Raw genomic sequence first — 22,801 nt, forward strand, 5'->3', positions numbered from 1 at the left:
TTATCTACAGATAATTATCACAAGATAAAAAAAATAAGCTAACTCTTCTCCTCTGGAAGACAGGTTTGGTTTATAATAGTCATCCATTAAAAAATACATCATGTCCTTTCATGGGCTCCATACTGCACAGCAAAACTGACCTATTAGTGGTTTTCCCACCTTCCCAGTGAAGGAGCTCAGTGAAATACTAAAGAGCTCAGAGTCAGACAGTCAGTCAGAGACACTGTGAGGGCATGTAGTCAGTGGCAGCGGAGAGTCACGTGATGGGTAACGTTCTATTTTACTTTCAGTTTTGAAATCAACCTGGAGAATTCATTTGATCCTAGCAACACATGACGATGCACTGCTTCCTTACCTATGACTGGACGGAAGCTGCTTTTGAATGAAATGGGCAACATGCCCACTGCTTCGGCTGCTGCTGAGCTCTCAGTGAAGGCAGCACTAAGGTAACGGAAAAGTAAATCATGCTGCTGTGCTGAAAATGGAGCACGGTGTACTGAAATACCTGCTTCTCCTCTCAGTTACCGCTCATCTAACGTCAGCAGGTGAGTCTGATCTCAGTCTGATATTCAGTATGATCTGTGTGAGCGGCTGTTTATTAGCTAGCTTTAACTAGCTTGTATGACTACAATTGATACTCTATTAAATCTATTTCCACTGAGAATGCAAGTATTCAAATCTGCATTCATTTATTATTTTAAGAATTCATTGCACGGATCATTTCAAAGTGTACTTCCTTAGCTTTAGGTAACAGAGCAAAACAAATATATCTTGTTCAAATTTTAGTTCTTTTCTCTGCTGCCAAGTATCTCCTTTTGAGTGGGGATGAAAATGACCTCATAACCTTATTATTACATCTTTTTTCTCTGAAAGTGCAGCCAGTAATGAACAGACTGATCAACCTTGATACTACAGACGCGCAGACTAATTCACATTTGATTAACTGAGTCATGACAAGAGGAATAGCATTAATTGACAAAAGCAGTTCACAGTTGCACTTGCAGTTCTCATTTTACTGCTCAAAGGGGTGTTCACTAGCACCCTCTATGTGCCCTCACTAGACCCTTTGGTAAGGACCTCTGTCGCTACCTGATCTGCATTCCGTGACCAATCTGTCACGCATGTGTAGAAAACTACTTTTACCGGGACCAGTTGATCTGTAATACAGTGTACAGTGGGTGTCAGGGGTTTTCAACCAGTGTGCTCCAACTCCCTCGCCAACAACACATTCCAAAAAAGTTGGGATGGGGGCCTGTTTACCACTGTGTTTCATCACCTCTTCTTTTACCAACACTCTGTAAGCGTTTGGGAACTGAGGAGTCACTGCTGTAGTTCTGAAAGTGAAATGTTTTCCTATTCTTGTTTGATATAGGATTTCAGCTGATCAACAGTTGGTGCAGTTTACAGTTTAACAGTTCAGCGCCCAGACTCTTCTAATACAGAGCAGTGCTGCTGTAATAAATGCAGAATGTGGTTTGACATTATCTTGCTGAAATAATCAAGGCCTTCCCTGAAAAAGACGTCGTCTGTATGGCAGCATATTTTGCTCCAAAAACTGCATATGTCATTTGACATTAATGGTGCTTTCACAGATTTGCACGTCACCCATGCCATGTGCACTAATGCCCCCTATACCATCATGAATATTGGCTTTTGAACTGTACACTGATAACAAGCTGAGTGGTCTTTAGCCTGGAGGACACAGTGTCCATGATTCCCAAAAAGAATTGCAAATGTTGATTCATCGGACCCCAGAACACTTTTCCATTTCGCCTCAGTCCATTTTAAATGAGCTCAGGCCCAGAGAAGGTGGCAGTGTTTATGGATCCTGTTTATATTTGGTTTCTTCTTTGCATTTTAGAGTTTTAACTTGCATTTGTGGATGCAGCAACAAATAGTTTTCACAGACAGTGGTTTTCAGAAGTGTTTCTGAGCTCATGCAGTGAATCTACAGAACCATGTCTGTTTTTAATGCAGTGCTGCCTGAGGGCCCAAAGATCACACCAGCAAATACTGGCTTTTGGCTTTGTCCCTTGCATACAGAGATTTCTCCAGATTCTCTGAATCTTTTAGTGTTATTATGTACTGTAGATGATGAAAAGCAAAAGTTCTTTGCTATTTTATGTTGAGAAGCGTTATTCTTGAATTGTTGCACTATTTGATGGTGCAGTCTTTCACAGAGTGGTGAACCCCTCCTCATCTTTCTGAAAGACTCCGCCTCTCTGAGATGCTCTTTTATACCCAGTCATGTTACTGACCTGCTGCCAATTAACCACCAGGTGTTTTTTAGCATTACACAACTTTACCAGCCTTTTGCTGCCCCATCCCAATTTTTTGGAACATGTTGTTCATCAAATTCAAAAGGGGGATATATTTTTCAAAAAGCAATAAAAATTCTCAGTTTCAACATTTGATATGTTGTCTTTGTACCATTATGTTTTTATTTATATTTTGCACAGTGTCACAAGTATTTTGGAAAAGGGGTTGTATTTACTTGACTTTTTCCCATCTGTTTAGCTTTAGATCTTTCTCTGTCATCACTTCTTTGTTAATGCAATCATTTATTTCTTGAATTAACTTTGTCAGTAACTTCATTTGGTCTTTTACTAAACTCTGTTGAAAACTTCCATTTATTCCTTTAGTTAATTCAGTTAATGTCCTCCTTACTTTAGATAATGAGTGTCTTTTTTCTCTGCAGTACTCCTAATCTTTTCAAAAGCTCTGAGTTTAATTTCCACTAGTCTCTTTTCAATGGTGGCTGGGTTACTAGTTTCAAAAATAAAGAAATAGGACAATGATCTGTTAATGGAGTGCCCAAGAATGTGGGTTACATTAAAAGGGAATTTAAAGCATTTTATTGATTCCTAGCCAGTTAATGATGTCCTTCCAGCAGCACTAATACTTGGCAATAAAATAGTGAAAGCACAAGAGCTTTCAGTGAAGGTGCTTTCAGTTCTGAAATCAAACTAGAGAGTTCAGTTCCTAGTGACTTGTGATCCTGAAAAGCGTTTTTAAATCTGAGCAGACTTGCAGGGTTTCCATATTGGTGGAAAAGCTCATGTTTGAACTTGATTGTGTTAATAGTGATATTTATGAGAATACAAAGCACCAACTAGAAATTAGACTTTGTTTTCCATTCTGTTCATGGTTGGCCATACTTTATCAATTTCATTTATTTCAAGATTCAGGATCCAAGAGTTTTATTGCCATATGCACAGTAAAATAGGCAGTTACACTGTGCAATGCAATTCTTACTTTGCTAATCCTCCCGGTCCCAAAAGCTCAAAAATAAAGAGGTAGAGAAAAATAAGTAAACTTAGTAGTCAAAAATTACATGTGCAGTATTGTGCAAAGAACAGAGAGCAGCGGTCATAAAGTGACAGAGGGCAGCAACAAATGTATGAATGTGTGTGGAGTTCAGTAGCATTCAATTAAATAATGTGTGTGTGGTAGCCAGTGTTTAATCAGTTAGAAAGAGTCATTCACCAGCTTGATGGCTTGTAGACCGCAACTGTTTGTCAGTCTTGTTGTCCTGGACTTCACACTCCTGAAGTACAGTTCATAAGCTGCAGTGATTGAAATTGCTAGCTATGATGAACACAGCATCTGGGTGTGCATTCTCTTTTTTGTTGATAATGTCTTGTTGTTCACGTAGACGCAGAAACCGCTGCATCTGTTCTTTCCTGAAGCTGTTGTGTGAGGGACAGAGTGCATTTGGAGCTGGATCATTGAGTCTGGCATGCTGCCCGAGAGCCAGGTCTCCTTGAGAATAAGAGCAAGTGAACATTAGCTAGCAGCAGACTGGGTAGCAGTGGTCGCGTAGCCTGGTCCTTTACCACAGTAAAGTTGGCTTGCGGTTAGCATTTTGGATTTCTATCGGCTATAAATCCAGAATGCAGTGACGTATATCTGCAAACACTGGTGCATTTTGTTAGTCCTGATTTGTGAATTCAGATGACATTATTTTCCACACCAAAATCCACCAATATTACACATCAGCGTTTTATTTTCTAAAGCTTATAACTTCAAAAGTTGAGCTCTCAGATGAATAAAACCAGGTTCAAACTGCCCAGGCTGATTTGTGAAAAGGTTCACAGTTCTTGTTTAGTCCTGCACATTCACCCCAATCGAGCATTTACCCTTGTGTGGTGTTGGAGTCTGGGGGACCTTTTTTCGATGATTTATTATTATTATTTCAACCTCAGATTCCTTGGCCTTTGATCATTTTCTGTGAAGAACATATACAATAACCCATTTTCAGTGCCTTCACTCTGTTCACCCCTTGCATATTTATATTACATGGTGTTGGGTGAACCTGCAGGGAGTAAAAGTGTGGAGGTGCTGTGTCCTTCACTCTGTTCTCCTCCTACATGGCCTGCTGTTAGTGTGTGTGTCTGTGTTTGTAAGTGTTTGTGTATGTGTGTGTGTGTGTGTGTGTGTGTGTTTGTGTGTGTGTGTGAGGGTGGACAACATGGACAGGCTGCTGACTGGCTATAGCTGCTAAAGGTGGACATTTGTGATATTTTAAACATCTGGTATTTTTACATGAATTGTTACAGCTGCATTGATAAAACAATAATGCGGTGGGTCCACCAGACCACTCAGTAACAAACACACCAACACCACACAAGGGGTAACTGGATGTGGTGAGAGGTCCATTCACACCAGAGATCCTGCACCTACAAACACCACAGTGCTGTGGGTGGCTATCCAGACAGCATGGCTCAACATCCCTCCAGACGTCTTCTGTCCACTTGTGGAATCAATGCCACGTTGAATTACTTCACTTCACCAGGCTAGAGGGGGTCCTACACAATACTAGTTCCTGTCCCATGACTTTTGACATGTCAGTGTATATTGCACTTTTTTTTTACTATTTTACTTTGCAATTTTTAAATTTTAAAATTTCAATAGCATTTTAACCAAATTACATATAACATTAAAATAGATGGTGAATATTGCAGCTAGGTGGCAGCAATGATACACAGACTTCAGATTATAATGATACACAGACTTTTTGATTTTAATGCAATATCTATTTTTTGTTCTTTCTTTTTTTTCAATTGTAATTGCAATGGCATTTAAATCACAGACAACGCTGAATGGTGCAGTTAGGAGGTAGCAATGATGCACAACCTTTGGATTTTGGAATTAGTGCAATACCTACCTTAATTTTTCCCTATGCCAATTTCATTAGCATTTTGCAACAGTAAAATCAACAATGAATGGTGCAGCAAGTGATTTTAGATTTAATGTCTTTTCTACACTGAGTTTATTAAAGGTGCCTACCTTGTGCCTGCTTTCACTGGCCATTTTATTTGATAAGCCTGCTGTGTAGGTACACTTTATGAGTAAAAAATTACTGATATCCATCCTTCGACAGTGGAAAGGGACCACCATAGGACCACCACTGATCAGACAGCACCGACTCCAGTAAGCTGGTGACATGTTAGACAGTCTTGCACTGGTATGAGTGGAATTGTTGGTGTTTTCCTGCTGAGTTGAGAATAGTGTGCCAACCAATAATGAAATAAATAATGAGTAAACCATGAGCAAATGAAATAAGACCTGTGTTTTCTTCTCCACCCTCATATGATTGAGAACAACCTGATTTTAAGCAAACATGCCAAACTGTTAACAATCAATCGAACTTTCAGAACAACAAATATCTGGCAAAAATTTTGGTTATTCAAATGGCTTTTCCGTTTTGTAATGTTTTGAATATTTGTTGTAGCCCTTCTATCCAGAAGAATCGAGAAATCCCACTTATTACAGGAATAAAAAGTTTGTGTAATATAAGCCAATTAAGTCTGTTTTAAGAAGAACTGGTAGGTTAACTTGGTGTGGAGATGATGACTAGAACATGCACAGAAAGGTCACCGCAAAAATGTTACGACTCATTCCTGTTTATTGATTTCAGTGGTTATTCTTTTCATCTTTTTCAGCTTCCCACTCTCTGCGCTACTTCTACACTGGAGTCACAGGAATAAATTTCCCAGAGTTCACTGTTGTTGGTCTGGTGGATGAAGTGCAGACTGAGTACTATGACAGTAACATCAGGAAGATGATCCCAAAGACAGACTGGATGGAGAAGAATAAGGGTGAAGATTTCTGGAGCAGAGAGACAAATAATGTAGTGAGGGCTCAGGAGGACTTCAAAGCCTACATTGGTAATCTGATGGAGCGCTTAAATCAGACTGAAGGTGAGTATATATGTACTATATGTAGAGCTGGAGAACAGCTCCCACCCCATGCATGATACTCTGGTAGCACTGGGCAGCTCCTTCAGTGACAGGCTGCTTCACCCCGAGTGTGTGAAGGAGCGCTTTCACAGGTCCTTCCGTCCTGCTGCTGTTAGACTGTACAACCAGCACTGCTCCCAGTAGAACCTCCACCATCCCCAGTAGACCTCACACACCTACAGAACCTACAGTGAATTTATCACCATTTCTTGTGTGCAATATAATCATCACTCCATGTGGAATACTGTAAAACATCTCTATAGTGTAAAGATTTTATGCTTTCTGTTTATAATGTTTATATTGTTGACTCCTCACCATCCCATGTGTAATATAAACCAGTACCTCATGTGCAAAACTCCATGTGAATTTTGGGCAAAATATCCTTACAGTGTAAATATCTTAGCTTTTATTTATTTAGAATTTTTTATATTGTTAATTTTTGTGAAGGAAAGAGTTTATTTTTATCTTATTTTTTTCTTTTTGTATTATACATATTGTCTATACAGTAACAAGTAACAAACTGTAAAAAACCTTGTTAAGTAATTATCAAAGTTAATTAATTGCTTGTTAGCTCTCTTCTTGTTATTTCTTTTCTTGAGTGTCTTGCTGTCCCTTTGCTGCTGTAACACTGAGAATTTCCCCATTGTGGGACTAAAAAAAAGGATTATCTTATCTCTTATCTTATCTCTTCTCATCTCATCTCATCTTATCGTTTAGTTGCTGTTTTCAAAGTGTTTAGACAAACAAACAGGTAGCGCCTGTAGTAATATTTTTATTAGCTGTTGTGTAGAGCTGTTCAGTATGACAGTGGGCTTCATTCACTAATGTCTTCCTAAGTTTCTAAGTTTTTTTCTTAAATTAGTTCTTGAGAAAGATCTTATGACAGTTGTTTTTAAACCACAGAATTGTTCTCATCTTTGGGCTCTTGAGTGTGTGTAAATTCTGTTCTTCTAGACCAAATCCCAAATAAAAAACACTGGTCATTGGTAAATGAAGAATCTTCGTAAAAACTGTGTGAGTTTAACCCCTTAAATGGCCAGGGTCCACAAGTTTATTGCACACTTCTATAACCTAAAAATAGCTCAGCCAGTTTGAATTTTAATCCCTGTGTTTACTAAATAAAAAGCTTGGGATTTTAAGGGGTTAAGAGGAAATTTCTTCGTTAGAACAGTTGGTGAATAAGGCCCAATGTTTACACTGTGATAAATTACAACACAATGTGCCTTTATCATGTTGTGGATATCATCAGTACTTAAATAACACTGATCGACTGTGTGATTTGGAGAGCATAATTAGCCCTGTTTCATTAGAATGAGTGCAGTATAGTAGGTGAAATGTTGGAAAAACTTGTTGTAATTTTTAAGGTGGCACTGCTATCAAAGAAAAATACATACTGCATCATGTTTCCTGAAGTGTAGTGATATTATATACTTGCCATATTGCCCAGCTCTAGTTATGTATTACTTGAACAGATAACTGTTACTGTCTAAACTTGTTAGGACAACAGCTGTGTCAGTTATCGACTACACCGAATCCAAATCAATTTTTTAAATCAAGAGACACTGAAAACACAGCTAGAGGCTTTAATTTCACTATCAAATAAGGAGAGGGAGATTGCCTCTCCACAACACCGGGGGCAGTATAGATGCTTCATATCACCCACTCTGATAAATGTCAGTATAAAGTTCCAAGAACACTGCCATACAAGAACAGGGCCATGCCAGGGCAGCAGTAGCTGGACAGTATTCTGATGCTAAGAAATGATTCTTTAAGTGAAATTAATGAGCGGGGGGTGGAGCACAAAGAGGGGAGGAAGTAGGGGCAAAGAGGCACTTTCTATAGACAAATAGGGGCCTTAGACTAAAAAATGTAATAGGTTTATAACTGTGCTGGTGATTGAGTTAAAGGAGTGTGGAGAAGAGTGTTAGTGAATGCTGTGGTGTACTAATTCAGTGTTTAAAGTACTGTGTGTGTGTGTGTGTGTGTGTGTGTGTGTGTGTGTGTGTCTGTAGGTGTTCAGACAGTGCAGAGGATGTACGGCTGTGAGCTGCATGATGACGGAACCAAGACAGGATACTTTCAGTTTGGTTATGATGGTGAAGACTGGCTCAGCTTTGATCTGAACACTGTCACCTTCACTGCAGCTAACGCTAAAGCTGTTATTACCAAACACTCGTGGGATACATGGAGTACTGCTAGTATGGCTCCGTATGTTAAACACTACCTGGAGACTGAATGTATTGATTGGTTGCAGGATTTTGTGGGTCATGGCAGATCCTTTCTGGAGAGGAAAGGTACAGTGATCTGATCTGTTATGGTAGCTGAGTTTTTAAAAAGTTACATGCAGAAAAGTAATATAACACAACAAAAATCTCTCTCTCTCTCTCTCTCTCTCTCTCTCTCTCTATCTCTCTCTCTCTCTCTCTCTCTCTCTCTCTCTCTCTCCAGTCCCTCCTGAGGTGTCTCTGTTCCAGAAGGACTCTTCTTCTCCAGTGGTGTGTCTTGCTACAGGTTTCTTCCCCAAAGCAGTGATGATCTCCTGGCAGAAGAATGGAGAGGATCTGCATGAGGACGTGGAGCTCAGAGAGACGCTACCCAACCAGGATGGAACCTTCCAGAAGAGGAGCGTTCTGACTGTCTCACCTGAGGAGCTGAACAAACACAACTACACCTGCATCATTCAGCACAGCAGCCTGGGAAAGGAGATGGTGCTACCAGTGACTGAACGTAGAGTCCTGCCAGGTAGGAGAACTCTGGAGCAAGTTGACTGCCCTGAATGTGTACAAACCTCTTGACATCTCATTTGTAAAAAACCCAGACAAACCAACTGGTTACAAGTCAAATTATGACATTACAAACATTGACTCAGAGCAAAAAAGAACAAGTAACTTAAATTTTAACGCACTTTACATTTAAAAAAATGTAATTCATCATTTTTTCAAAATGTCTGCATATTTCGGTGTTTGAGATGTAAACAGAGTCATTCAGAGTGGTTTGGTGTGAAATGGTTCTGATGTCTTTACAGTGGTGGTGATAGGAACCAGGGGTCACCATGACTACAACACAAATACAGACATTTTATTTACTATACAAAACCACCAGTGAACCTACACAAGTCTTCTGAGCTTATATGTAATTTTAATGATGGTGAAATAATGGAAAATCTGAGCAAACATGTACTAGCAACAGCATGTACCGCTACACCATGAATAGATTTAAAAAATCTATGTTTCAGCATAAAATCTATCCATCTTATTTCTGCACCCTTTGATGCTTTGAGTGACTTATAGACAGAGCTTCTGGTGAAGAGTAAACAGACAATACGTTAAATGCTTGTATAACCGCATTTCCAAAAAAGTTGGGCGCTGTGCAGAATGTCAATAAAAATAGGATGCAATGATATGCAAATCATGTAAATCATAATTTTAAAGGAAAATGCTACAAAGACAACATATCAAATGTTGAAACTGAGAAATTTTATTGTTTTTTGAAAAATATATGCCCATTTTAAATTTAATGCCAACAACGCATTCCAAAAAAGCTGGCATGTTTACCACTGTGTTTCATCACCTCATCGTTTAACAACACTCTGTATTTGGAAACTGAGGAGACACTGCTGTAGTTTTGAAAGCAAAATGTTTTCTCATTCTTGTTTGATATAGGATTTCCGCTGCTCAACAGTTCTTGTATTTTTCATTTCATAACCCTTCAAATTTTTTTAGTGGTGAGAGGTCTGGACTGCAGGCAGGTCAGTTTAGCCCCTGGACTCTTTTAATACAGAGCAATGCTGTTGTAGTACATGCAGAATGTGGTTTTACATTATCTTACTGAAATAATCAAGGTTTTCCCTGAAAAAGATGTCATCTGTATGGCAGTCTATGTTGCCAAAACATGTATATATCATTCAGCATTAATGGTGCCTTCGGAGATGTGCACGTCACCCATGCCGTGTGTACTAATTCACCCCTATACCATCATGAATACTGGCTTTTGAACTGTACTCTGATGACAAGCTGAGTGGTCTTTGCCCGGAGGACACAGTGTCCATGATTTCCAAAAAGAATTTTAAATGTTGATCCGTCAGACCACAGGACACTTTTCCACTTCCCCTCAGTCCATTTTAAATGAGCTCAGGCCCAGAGAAGGTGGCAGTGTTTCTGGATCCTGTTTATGTACAGTTTCTTCTTTGTACGTAGAAGAAATTTGTGGATGCAGCAACAAACTGTTTTCACAGACAGTGGTTTTCAGAAGTGTTTCTGAGCCCATGCAGTGATTTCCACTACAGAATCATGTCTCTTTTTAATGCAGTGCTGCCTGAGGGCCCGAAGATCACAGCCAGCAAATACTGGTTTTTGGCCTTGTCCCTTATATACAGAGATTTCTCCAGATTCTCTGAATCTTATAATGATATTATGTACTGTAGATGATGAAAAGCAACAGTTCTTTGCTATTTTATGTTGAGAAACGTTATTCTTGAATTGTTGCAAGTGATCGTGCAGTCTTTCACAGATTGGTGAACCCTCCTCATCTTTACTTCTGAAAGACTCTTTGTGATGCTTTTTTATACCCAATCATGTTACTGACCTGTTGCGAATCAACCAGGTGTTTTGTTTACCCTTACATAACTTTACCAGCCTCTTGTTGCCCCATCCCTTTTTTGGAACTTTTTTGGAACAGATTGTTGGCATCAAATTCAAAAGGGCGATATATTTAAAAAAAAAATAAAACAATAAAATTTTTCACGTTCAATATTTGATATGTTGTCTTTGTACTATTTTCAATGAAATATAGGGTTTAAATGAGTTGCACATCATTGCATTTTGTTTTTATTTACATTTTGCACAGTGAAGTGGTCTTTACAACAAACCATTCAAACCACTAGTAACTGAGAAAAGCTTGCAATTTAAGACTAGGAACATTGTGAAATGATCAGAAAACATTTTAAACAGGTAATGCAATCATGCTTGACCATAATAGAAGCGTCAGAAAAGCCTTGTGCATTATAAGCAACAGTGGATTGGGGCTCACCCTCTACAGTGCATAACAATATCAAAAGATACAGGGAATCTGGAAAAATACACATTGCCAAAAGTATTCGGTCGTCTGCCTTCACACGCATATGAACTTGAGTGACATCCCATTCTTAATCCATAGGGTTTAATATGATGTCGGCCCACCATTTGCAGCTATAACAGCTTCAACTCTTCTGGGAAGGCTTTCCACAAGGTTTAGGAGTGTTTATGGGAATTTCTGCCCATTCTTCCAGAAGCACATTTGTGAGGTCAGACACTGATGTTGGATGAGAAGGCCTGGCTCACAGTCTCTGCTCTAATTCATCCCAAAGGTTTTCTGTCGGGTTGAGGTCAGGACTCTGTGCAGGCCAGTCAAGTTCTTCCACACCAAACTCACTCATCCATTTTTATGGACCTTGCTTTGTGCACTGGTGCGCAGTCATGTTGAAACAGGAAGGGGCCAAACTCCCCAAACTGTTCCCACAAAGTTGGGAGCATGAAATTGTCCAAAATCTCTTGGCGCTGAAGCATTAAGAGTTCCTTTCACTGGAACTAAGGGGCCGAGCCCAACTCCTGAAAACAACCCCACACCATAATCCCCCCTCCACCAAACTTTACACTCGGCACAATGCAGTCAGACAAGTACCGTTCTTCTGGTGGAGAAGCGTGATTGGTCACTCCAGAGAACGTCTCCACTGCTCTAGAGTCCAGTGGCGGCACTTTACACCACTGCATTCGACACATGCAGCTGTTCGGCCATGGAAACCCATTCCATGAAGCTCTCTACGCTGTTCTTGAGCTAATCTGAAGGCCACATGAAGTTTGGAGGTCTGTAGTGATTGACTCTGCAGAAAGTTGGTGACCTCACTATGCGCCTCAGCATCTGCTGACCCTGCTCTGTCATTTTACGTGGCCGACCACTTCGTGGCTGAGTTGCTGTCGTTCCCAATCGCTTCCACTTTGTTATAATACCACTGACAGTTGACTGTGGAATATTTAGTAGTGAGGAAATTTCACGACTGGACTTGTTGCACAGGTGGCATCCGATCACAGTACCACGCTGGAATTCACTGAGCTCCTGAGAGTGACCCATTCTTTCACTAATGTCTGTAGAAGCAGTCTGCAGGCCTAGGTGCTTGGTTTTATACACCTGTGGCCATGGAAGTGATTGGAACACCTGAATTCAATGATTTGGATGGGTGAGTGAATACTTTTGGAAATATAGTGTATATCCAGCTTTATTTCAGACGTTTATACATCATGCATGTCTTATTTCAGTTAATATCAGGAATGAAACTGACCAGAAAAGAATCTGACCATAAAGGCACCTTGTACTTTTGGCAATATAGTGTATCTGTGCATGAAGGAAAAGGGTGAAAACCACAGCTGAATGGTCATGACCAAAACCAGCATGTTTCTGTGCTGGATATCACCACATATGGTCAGGAATACTGTTCTATGGTCAGGAACACAAACTGTTCTAACACCTATCTATAAACATCTTCCGTCACTGAATCCACAAGTTGAGACTGTATTATTCACAGTTTCAGTCATATGTCAGCAGTGTCCTGAAACACGTCCGACTTCTCTGAGCTCGAGCTCATCTGAAATGGACTGATGCACAGTAGAAACATGTATTGTCACCCGATGAGTCAACTCTTGAGATTGTTTATGGAAATAATGGACATTGTGTTCTTCAGGCCAAAGAAGTAAAGAACCATCCAGATTGTTACCAGCATAAAGTTCAAAGGTCAGCATCTTTCAAAACGGGATCAGTTTGTGTCTTCAGGCCCCAAAGTTTTGCTGAAAAGAAAAGTGATAAATACAGTGGTAAACATGGCCCTGTCCCAGCTTTTTTGGTACATGTTGCAGGCATTAAATTTGGAACAAGCACATGTTTACATAAACAATGAAGTTAATAAGACAACATCAAATAATGTGTTTTTACAGGTCAACAAAATTTACTAACCACTAATGTCTGTTTTTATTAGCATTTCAATTACTGTCGCCACAAAAACATGCTGTTTAATTCTAAGGAATAAAGAGAGGCTGAAAATGGCTGAAAATGGCCATGTTTCTATAGAAACATGGACCCTTTAAGATTTTAGAAAACTTGTAGTAGGGTACCCAACTTTTTCACTGTTTCATTTAAGATAATCACATATAAAGTAAAGTGATTAATATTGCTGAAATATTTGCTTTTATAAATAGTTTGCTGTAGTGGTTATTTTCACTACAAAAGTCACCAGAATATGTACGTGTGCCTGGAGTGCCTAATCATTTGCACACAACTATATATTAATGATCACATGGAGAATTTCATTATTTTACTCATTAACCCATTAAATCTCAGGTTTATCACATACAAAGTGCTTATTATTCAGTAACTACAGGGACTTTAATGCAAACTGGCTGAACTATTCTTGGATTATAGAAGAGTGTAATAAAAGTACAAAATCCATGTACAAGTCACTGTGTGCAACTAATATAAATGTACAATGATGTAACTGTGGTGTTTCAGGTGGAGGGTCAGTTGGTATCATCATTAGTGCGGTCATGGTTGTTCTCCTGTTTGTCATCATTGTCTTTGTGGGAGTTTTCATTTGGAAGAAGAAGCCTGGTAAGAGAGGAAGGAGACAAATATTTAGTTTGTGGAAGTGCAAAAATTTGATTTTGATTTTGAACTTGCATTCTTGATAGTAAATTTTATGCTACATCATACCACATTTACAACAAAGTTAAGAAGTTTAAAAGTAGATTGGATTAGTAATATTAAAGATTCTGTGATGCTAACCCAGTTTGACTCTCAATACTAGTTTTTCTCAGTTTTCATAATTATTTTTAAGAAAATTTGTATGAAGTAGACCATGTTCTATACATACTTCTCACAATAATTCTATATTCATTTTCTGTCTTTCAGGCTTCATCCCTGTTCCTGGAAACCCCAATGCACGTAAGTAAGCCTTTATAATATTTAAGTTGTAATAACAAAATGAATAAATTATGTATTTGTATTGTTTTATTCCATTTTACCAAAATATATTATGTGTTTAAAATGTTTTATTTTACTGCCTCTGAGGGAAACTCATACATTGAGGTAGTTAGAGGAGCCAAAACTCATCCTTCAGTAAAAATATTGTTACTCTGATGAATGGCTGTAAAAAAATACAAAAAAAACAAAAATACAAAAGTAGCAGCACAAAAAAACAACTTTACAGGTCTTGGCTAGTCAGACATCAAGAGTACATTGAACAGATACTGCACATCTCTGGCCCCCATTCAACTCAAGTCCAAATTGAGTTTATAAATCACAAATGGTCATAGAATTTTCAACTCTGCCCATCGTTTAACTTGTTTACGTATAAATGATTCCAGAGAGAAAGAAAAGATTATAGCACAGCAGATCTGTTCTACAGACTTGGAACTCACTAATTTAACAGGCTTACAAAAGTGGCTTATTTTACTTAATCATTAAAAAAATAGAGCAAAGATTACAGTAATGTAAGTGCACTTAAATATAGCTTACAGAATCAACCACTAGTGACAATCATTTATCATGTTGTCTAATTAATTTTCGAGTGATTACCTGTTGTGTTTTTAAAGTTGTAAGATGGATTATTTATGAAGTAAATCTTGTGGATGGATGAAGTGCCCCCTCAGTAATTGATTTGCCTCATCGATTTGCACTTTTCACGTCAAAATCCCGTTTTGTAGATTATTTCTGTCTGTCTTAAGATCAAATCCATGTGCACAAAACCATTATAAATGAAGCTGTTAGATTTTCAGTTTAGGCAATATGGGAAAAATATAATAAATACTATGTTTTCACAATGCACAATATGCATCATTGGTACTTTGACACCCAGACACAATACACTCATAGTGTCGTGTTTAAAAACTGCCAGTCAGTACATAATATTTCACATACTGCGCTGCACTAAATCCAATTAATCAGGACTAATCAAGCTCTCTTTGTAATGAAGCGTGCAGCTGGTCAGTGTTCTTTAAATACTGACAATATCTGCAATGTACTCATAAACGCGTACTGTTTATCACAGTAAGTATTATATTGTCTCTAATTCAGCTTCTATCCTGCATATCCACAAAGCTCTGCCTACATAACTTTAACCTGATACTAAATCTCAATTAGTAACAGTTGTGATGTGTTTATATTTCTCCTTCTAGATTAACGGCCAAGGGAGGAAGACATTGAAAGAAGAATGTTGGGAAACGTGAAGAGATCCATAAAAGCATGCTTCGTTTACACACATATCTTTCAAGTGAAGTTTGATCAAAATTATTCCTGTTATATTTTGTGAGTGAAATTCTGGTTAAATTCACATTACAAGCCTTGCTGCTTAGTTCAGATTTTGTTGTTCAGGTTCACATTCATGTGTGTGAGTGAGTCGTATCTGTGATTAATGTGAATGGAGGTTTGTTAGTGTTCTCTACTGATCTCCAAAGTTTGAAATTATAAAATACACTAGTATAAGATTTACAGTTCTTCTGTCTAATTGTATCTGAATGATGAGTGCAGGTCTAATTTATATAAGCTTAAGTGTATAATAGTTGTAATTTAATTTAATTTACAATAAAAATGAATTTTGATAATTAATGTTAATAAGTGTAAGGATTCTCTGGATTTATACCCATCAAGAACGTCATATTAAGCTGAAAAGCTGCTACCAGTAGCCTTGTGCCATTTTATGTATTTAATACATACTTTGACCTGTTACTGTATAAAAAAGTACGATGTTTGATGCGAAGTGTTTGGTGTGTGAAGTAGCTACACCTACAGCTGTAGTACTCTAGTCTGTAGTACTGTAGTCTGGGCTCCAGACATTTTTTTTTTTATCATTTTGGACCTGGTAGGATTTGTACTCGTACTTGTCTCTGTCATCAGTCTGGAGCAAGTTCATCTACTGTTAAAAAAAGAATTTTCTGTTATGTAGACATCACCAGCGTATGCTTACTTGCACTTAAGCAGCTCAAGACTTAAACTGAGCCAAAGCGAACTGAAGCAGAACTTCAGCAGCTTCTGAAAAGAAAGCTGAGCTCCAATGCTGTAATTTGATAGAAATGGAAACTATTTGGTATAAAATCTTTGTGAAATCCCTGTGAAATATTCAATGTAATAAAGCACTGTGAGAAATGACCTCTAACCTTTGCCCCTGAAGTTAATTAATTTTTTATTGCTGACCCTCCTCGTAACTGCTATCATTCTATTGAGGTCTCGACCCTGTGAGTATTGATTGGTGCATTTCTGTTATTTCATGATGTTTTAACTTGGTAGATATACCAAGTTAAACAAAATAGATCTGTTAAACCTCAACAAGTAGCATAGATTAGTTGCCATTATTTAAGCTGTTGAATCTGAAGCAATTCAAAACATTAAAACATACGATCATGACTGAGGAAGCTAACTCAAACATTTGTTCATACAGTGGGTCAGTTTCATGGAAATGTTTTTTTAACTGAACTTGACAGTCTGCCAATAAACTCACAGAAGAAGACATGACGTAAACATAACGTAAAACTCAAACTTCATGCTGCGTTTTTCTTTAAAACTTTGTGTCACTTTATCTGAAAATATGAACATACATCATCCAGAAGATGAAGAATCTTTAAATCCTTTATTTCGTGTTTGGTTTCAGCGCTGCTCTAGAAGTGTTTTGCTGCGTCTCTGAGAAATCCAAAAGAAAGCAGAGTAAGAGTTTACATGCACTGAGAAGTCTGATTACGGAACTAAAATCCAGCCTCTTTAACGAATTTCTTAATCAGATTTCTAGATCAGAGTGTGCTGTTTACATGACAATTTGAATAATCGGATAACGGCAGAAATCCGATTATGATCAGCTTATTGAGTGCATGTAAACACACTCAGTGTTTGTTGTTTAGTGTCGCTAATGAGAATTAAATTGGTTAGTGATGTGAGGTAGGAAGGTTTGTTTATGTTAGTGGGGTTTACAGTGGGTTGGGTTTTTTCCTTTTCTATTTTGCTGTGGTAAGTGTTTGAGACTTGGATGTATTGTAGTGTCATTTAGTGGTGGATTGCTGTGCAGGGTGCTTTACCTGTGATTTGTGTTACTAGGTGTATAGTGTGACTGATTAACTCCCAACCAAATGATTAGCCAACCAAATCGGGCCTTGCATTCATGACAGACGAATCAGCAGAGAGATTTTAAAAGGGGACCCGGGAAAGTGTGAAGCAGTTGGGGAGCGAGTAACTGTTTCCCCCGAGTCAAACTTATATTTTCATATTTTGTATTGGGTGTGGTGGCGTAAGAAACCTCTTTTTGGAAGTTATGACAGTCTAGCGGTTGGTTACTCTTAATTTTATTTATTTAGTATATAAAACATTATCCCCCTTCCTTTATTTCTTTACAAGTTTTTGAATTGACTACCACCGCCAGCCTCCTACCCCACCTAACATTTACAGCCTGAAAAGCATGTTTCCTAAATGTGATTTGATGGCCTAGAACCTGGAGGTAAAGTGTTGCACATAGATAAACCATTTCAGAGGTTTTCTGTAATAAACTTTGTACCCCTCATATATCAGTTGAGAAGAGGGTTGGTTCCAGTTGTAGTTAAATGCCACTACAACTCCAATCACTCAACATCATCAGAACTGGAATAAGAAATGAGTTAAAATGCCTTTAACTGGGGGCTTTTTTTGCAAAACAGATGGAAACTGTCAATGTTTTTGACCCATATGACTGAATGTAGATTTCTTTGAAGACTTCTCTAATAATACATTAATAAAAACATTGCCCAAACATTACCATGTGATTTGTGCTTTATATTGTAACTACATGATTTCCAAATAGAAATCATTCAATGATGAAACGACTCTGTTGCAACCTGTAAGAAAAGGAAAATGTAATGTTGCATTATTTACACTGTTACAGTGGGATTCAATTGTTAGAAAGAGAAGAGTGACTGTGTTTATATATCTCACTGTGGAATCAGTTTGACTGTAAATATTAAGAGTATGAGAAACAACCAAAAAGCAGATGTGATATACAGAACAGGGTTATAGCTCTTGTTTTAGGAGATATGATCTAAAGGATAAATGTACTCTTTAAGCCCACTTAAAGTCTGGTTGTGAAGATGCATTTAAAAGGAACACATTTCATTGTTTTAGCTAGTCTATTAGTTATTTCAGTGTTATTTATCATTAAAAGTCAATCTGAGTAACCACTTTTGACTGAGGAATCTGAGAATCTGTGAAATGTCTGCATTTTACAGCTCAGTTAGTTTGGTAAGTGCTTATACACTGTGTAGTAATAATATGGTTTGCAATAAATACTGTTTTACACCACAGCGTACATGGTAATATGTAAATATAGACGTTTAAAAATGTGTAATTTTCAGTCAAATGAGCTTGTTTGATGCAGATATACAGACAACAGTGTGGGTAAATGTAAATAAATATATAAGGCAGCAGGAAAGCAAGGCCTAGCTTTAATAGTCACAGTTCAGCACTGAGCTCCACATCTCTATGCATGAACAGTGAAGGCCCATGTCTCTTATCCTTTATAAACACCGTTAGCTCTTTCAGGAGGTTGTCACCTAGAGTTGATTTGGAAGAAAGAGAAAGTGATCTTGTCATCCACACTCTGCTTTCTGATTCTGCCTCCTTCACCGTCTCCCATTCCTTTATCTTTGCCAAATAAACAAACACTACAGGTGCTTTCTGTCTCTGCAACATGTCTGTTAGAACAATCGGTCTTTGTTTGAAGCATGTGGCCACAGTACAGCATTTATGGTTCACTTCATCATCAGGAGATTGTGAGTTTGAATCCAACTGAGGCCTCTTTGACAAGGAGACCAAGAGCACCAGGAGACCCTGAGCACATGTGATTGCGGCATCGTGCTATCTAGGGGGTCCTAAATGGTCAGTGGGAATTGGCCATGAAACACACACACACACACACACACAATATTAATTAAATGTGATCATGTTTACAGGAAAAAAAGTTTTATAACACTTTCATACTCGCCACTTTTTTTCAGTTTGTTTTTTAGTTATTACTTATTATTATTATTATTATTATTATTACTGTAGCAGTAAAAAAACTTGGCCCTTTTTTCCAAGGTAGCTGCCACTGGAAACCACAAAACTAGCTTGTTAAATGGCATTCTTTGTTATTGTTTTAAACTTACGGTCAGTTTTTTGCACCCTGTGCTGATACTGATAAAGTTTCAAAGCATAAGGTCTTGTGAGATTTTTCCATTTTATTGAGCACTGCTTGACCCGTTTGTTATGGCTTGTCTTACTTAGTGTATTGCTGGCAATACGTTCTAAGATTTTGGCTCCTTTGAGCCAAAACATCATAGCATTATAATCCTGAATTTAAGGGTTTAACTGATTAAAATCTGCCCTCAAAGTAGTCGAAATGTGTGTGTCCAGATTGGTCACAGTAAAATGGATCAGAATTGGAGCTTCCTGTGTGCTGTAGTGTTTTCTATCACTGTGCAAAAGGAGATCCATGCATACAGTTAATTATGCAACATATACATTACTGTTTTTAAAAATTATTTTGAGAGTATTTGAGAGCTCAAAGATTGAATTGATTGAATTGCTGTTCGGGGCAGCACTAGTGTCATGTACACTTTTACATTCTACATAGTGTTATTTCACCTCTGACTACTAGAAAATGTAAACACTTTTTATTATTATTTTAGTATCCTGATATTTCACTACATTTTACCAAAACACTGCTCGTATTATTAACATAAGTAGTCTAAACAGAGCATTTTTCACAATGTAGATGCAGTCACAGTATTTTTTAAGATTTAAGCTTTGTCCAGGACAACAGTAAACTCTGTATCATCCACCTCATCCATGTTCTTCTGATATGGAGGGATCCAGTTTAATATCAGTAAATTTACCAAATTTACAGGTGTTTACTGTGAAGACAGAGCATCACTGAACTAGACTACAGTAATTAACAAATCAGTGATTATAACCTTAATCTGTGATTTAAATCTTGACCTGTGATTAATTTTGATTGTGCTCTATGATGATTTGACAGTGTAAGTATTCATTAAAGAGCTGAGCGCAGTAATTAGAGGAGAAGTCTGGATACAGAGCATCTCCTTCCTTTCAAATGTGAAATGATGCTTAATATCTAGACATCAATATCTAGACCCTGACTTAGTTTTAGTTGAATAGGAGAGCAGTAATGAGGGAAATCAGACTGAAATAAAAGATCCTTAAACATCTTCACTTCTTTTCTCTCTGTGAACACTGTGATCCCTTCATACAGCATTTATTCAGGAAAGTCCTGGAGGGAGATCTACTGAAGCTTTGTTAAATATATAGCCTTTATAGCCTGTATTGCTTTACTACAGTCAGTCTCTGTAACAGTGATTTTATCTGACTGCTTGTAAGTTAAATAAGTGCAGTACTGTCTGTTCTTCTGAGCTGCCCTTCCTTTACTGAGGAATCTGAAAGTAAACTCACTGCTTTTCTATCACTGCTCTGTCAGATCACATGTGTGTCTCAGTGTTGAATAAACATGACTGTTCATGGTAAAAAGGCCGGATCTGACAATGACCTCCAACTCAGCCAGACTTATATCCAGCTCTATTTCAGACTTTTATACATCATTCACGTCTTATTTCAGTTCACATCAGGAATGAAACTGACCAGAAGAGAATCTGACCGTAAAGCTACCTTGTATTGAATAAACACAGACTGCAGCAGAGTCCTGATCTGATCTTAGAGTGCCACCTAGTGGTGTCACTGTATGAGAGCTACTCATACTCAGATCAGAGAGTGTTTGTATGGTAAACAGATCAGCTAGAAACTGATAGACATGTTTAAATTGTTGGGATGAGTTTGCAGTGATGGAGTTTTTAGCTGATTTAGCTGTAAGATTCGAAGAGAAAAGTAGCTAAACTCACCCGTAGGCTTAAAAAGGTAAAATGTTCAGTGTGAAGTTTCTCATAAAAGAGAAATATTGCTTTGTGTAGCGATGACTGTGGACCTCAGGAGAAAACTGTGATGGCAGGGGAGCGATTCATGTTCCTGAGAACAACAATGACCAGGGGCTTCAAGTGGGACACCAACTTTATCTCCACTGCCATGAAAGTCTAATGAGGGTTAAAACAAACCAACTCCAGATTTTTTTCTCACTGCATTAAATTTATGAACAGTGACTGCTCATAAGCACTGCTTATGGTACAGATTTAACTTTCTTATTTTATCTTAATTTTATTTTATTCACAGATGATACCTCTTGCTGCACTGCTGTCTCTACACATTACACGAATACTGAGAACACTCTTTTTATTAATGAATGTGTGGATAGATGTGGATGTTGTTTGTTTGTGTGTGTGACGTAAATGTGCAAGAATTCAGATACGAATCTTCAGGTGTGAAAGGTCTGTTGTCAGTCACTGTGTCTGGTGAGCTGCTCTATAACTAAAGACAAGTTCCTTGTATGTGCAAACATAATTGTCCAATAAAGCCTGACTCTGATTCTAAAGCAGACAGGCCTCACTTAAATGTGCACTGAGCCGAGTTCTTGGAAGGAGGACTTTAGGAAAAACAGCAGAACAATGACAATTTAGAGGTGAAATGAATAAAAATTAAATGATGAAAACAGGCTTAATAGAAATGAATGTGAATTAAAAACAGAGCCACTGAAAATACAAATGGCTTGAAATTTTGAATGATTAATAAAATAAATAATGAAAGTGTTTTTTATGAGTGTGGAACTAACAAATAAACACTGACAAAAAGAAAAGTGATGAAAATGCATGTAAATTTAAAAGAAAAGTGGAATTTTATCAAAAAATGCTTTTTTGAAATTGCTCATCTGTTAAGTATATTTTAGTGCTTTGCAGCATTTATTTTTTACTCAGGCTGTTTTTGTTACTCTTTCATCGTTTAACATTTCTTGCGATAACGCTAACTGTGTACAGGTTTATACATCATCGTCCTGTACATTATAAACCACCCCCCACCCCCCGTGGTGCATACGTAAGATAAGCGCTGCTCAAATCACAGAGTTGAGGAAGAGCAGTGAACTCTCTTCATTTCCTCTCTCAAAGGCAGCAGCACAGGTAGTGGTCATTATGAGAGCACTTACTCAGCTGTAAAATAAACAGCAAATAATAAAAGGGTTCACAAACATGAGTAACAGGTCACACACTGCACAGTAACTTTGGTTTAGTTTTTAAAGTGCTACAACACAAAGACAGATCTAGAAATACATCACCAAATTGCTAACGGCTAAGCGCTAATCCCAGAAGAAGGACCTGGAGGGAACCGACTTCTTCTCCAACACAGACTCATACACAATTATTAATAAATAAAATACTAAATAAAATTAGTCAGGAGTAAAATTGGTCAGGAGGTGGTGAGTGGAGGGCAGGGGACATTTCCCTCATTTTCACCTAATAATTAAATAAAATAAACAAATTGCTGTATGTGCTTTTAAAAGTTCTATTAACATAGTATATGTAATGAACTAAATGATATGTAATAGTTCTTTCAGAGTCCGTGGTCATTTTTGAATTTCTGGTTAATAAAAT

The 22,801-nt window shown here is 37.8% G+C and overlaps 1 protein-coding gene across 1 annotated transcript; it reads left to right on the forward strand.

The window, feature by feature from the left end:
* The first annotated feature begins 410 nt into the window (after nucleotides 1-410).
* Nucleotides 411-16,409, forward strand: LOC118800265 (BOLA class I histocompatibility antigen, alpha chain BL3-7-like). Its single transcript, XM_036560474.1, has 7 exons — nucleotides 411-545; nucleotides 5,946-6,203; nucleotides 8,255-8,536; nucleotides 8,691-8,984; nucleotides 13,776-13,874; nucleotides 14,175-14,207; nucleotides 15,440-16,409. Exons 1-7 carry the CDS (start codon nucleotides 482-484, stop codon nucleotides 15,442-15,444), a joined length of 1,035 nt encoding a protein of 344 aa, XP_036416367.1. The 5' UTR covers nucleotides 411-481; the 3' UTR covers nucleotides 15,445-16,409.
* The last annotated feature ends 6,392 nt before the right edge of the window (nucleotides 16,410-22,801 follow it).

This window comes from Colossoma macropomum, unplaced genomic scaffold, assembly GCF_904425465.1.
Source record: "Colossoma macropomum unplaced genomic scaffold, Colossoma_macropomum, whole genome shotgun sequence".
NCBI classification, from domain to species: domain Eukaryota; kingdom Metazoa; phylum Chordata; class Actinopteri; order Characiformes; family Serrasalmidae; genus Colossoma; species Colossoma macropomum.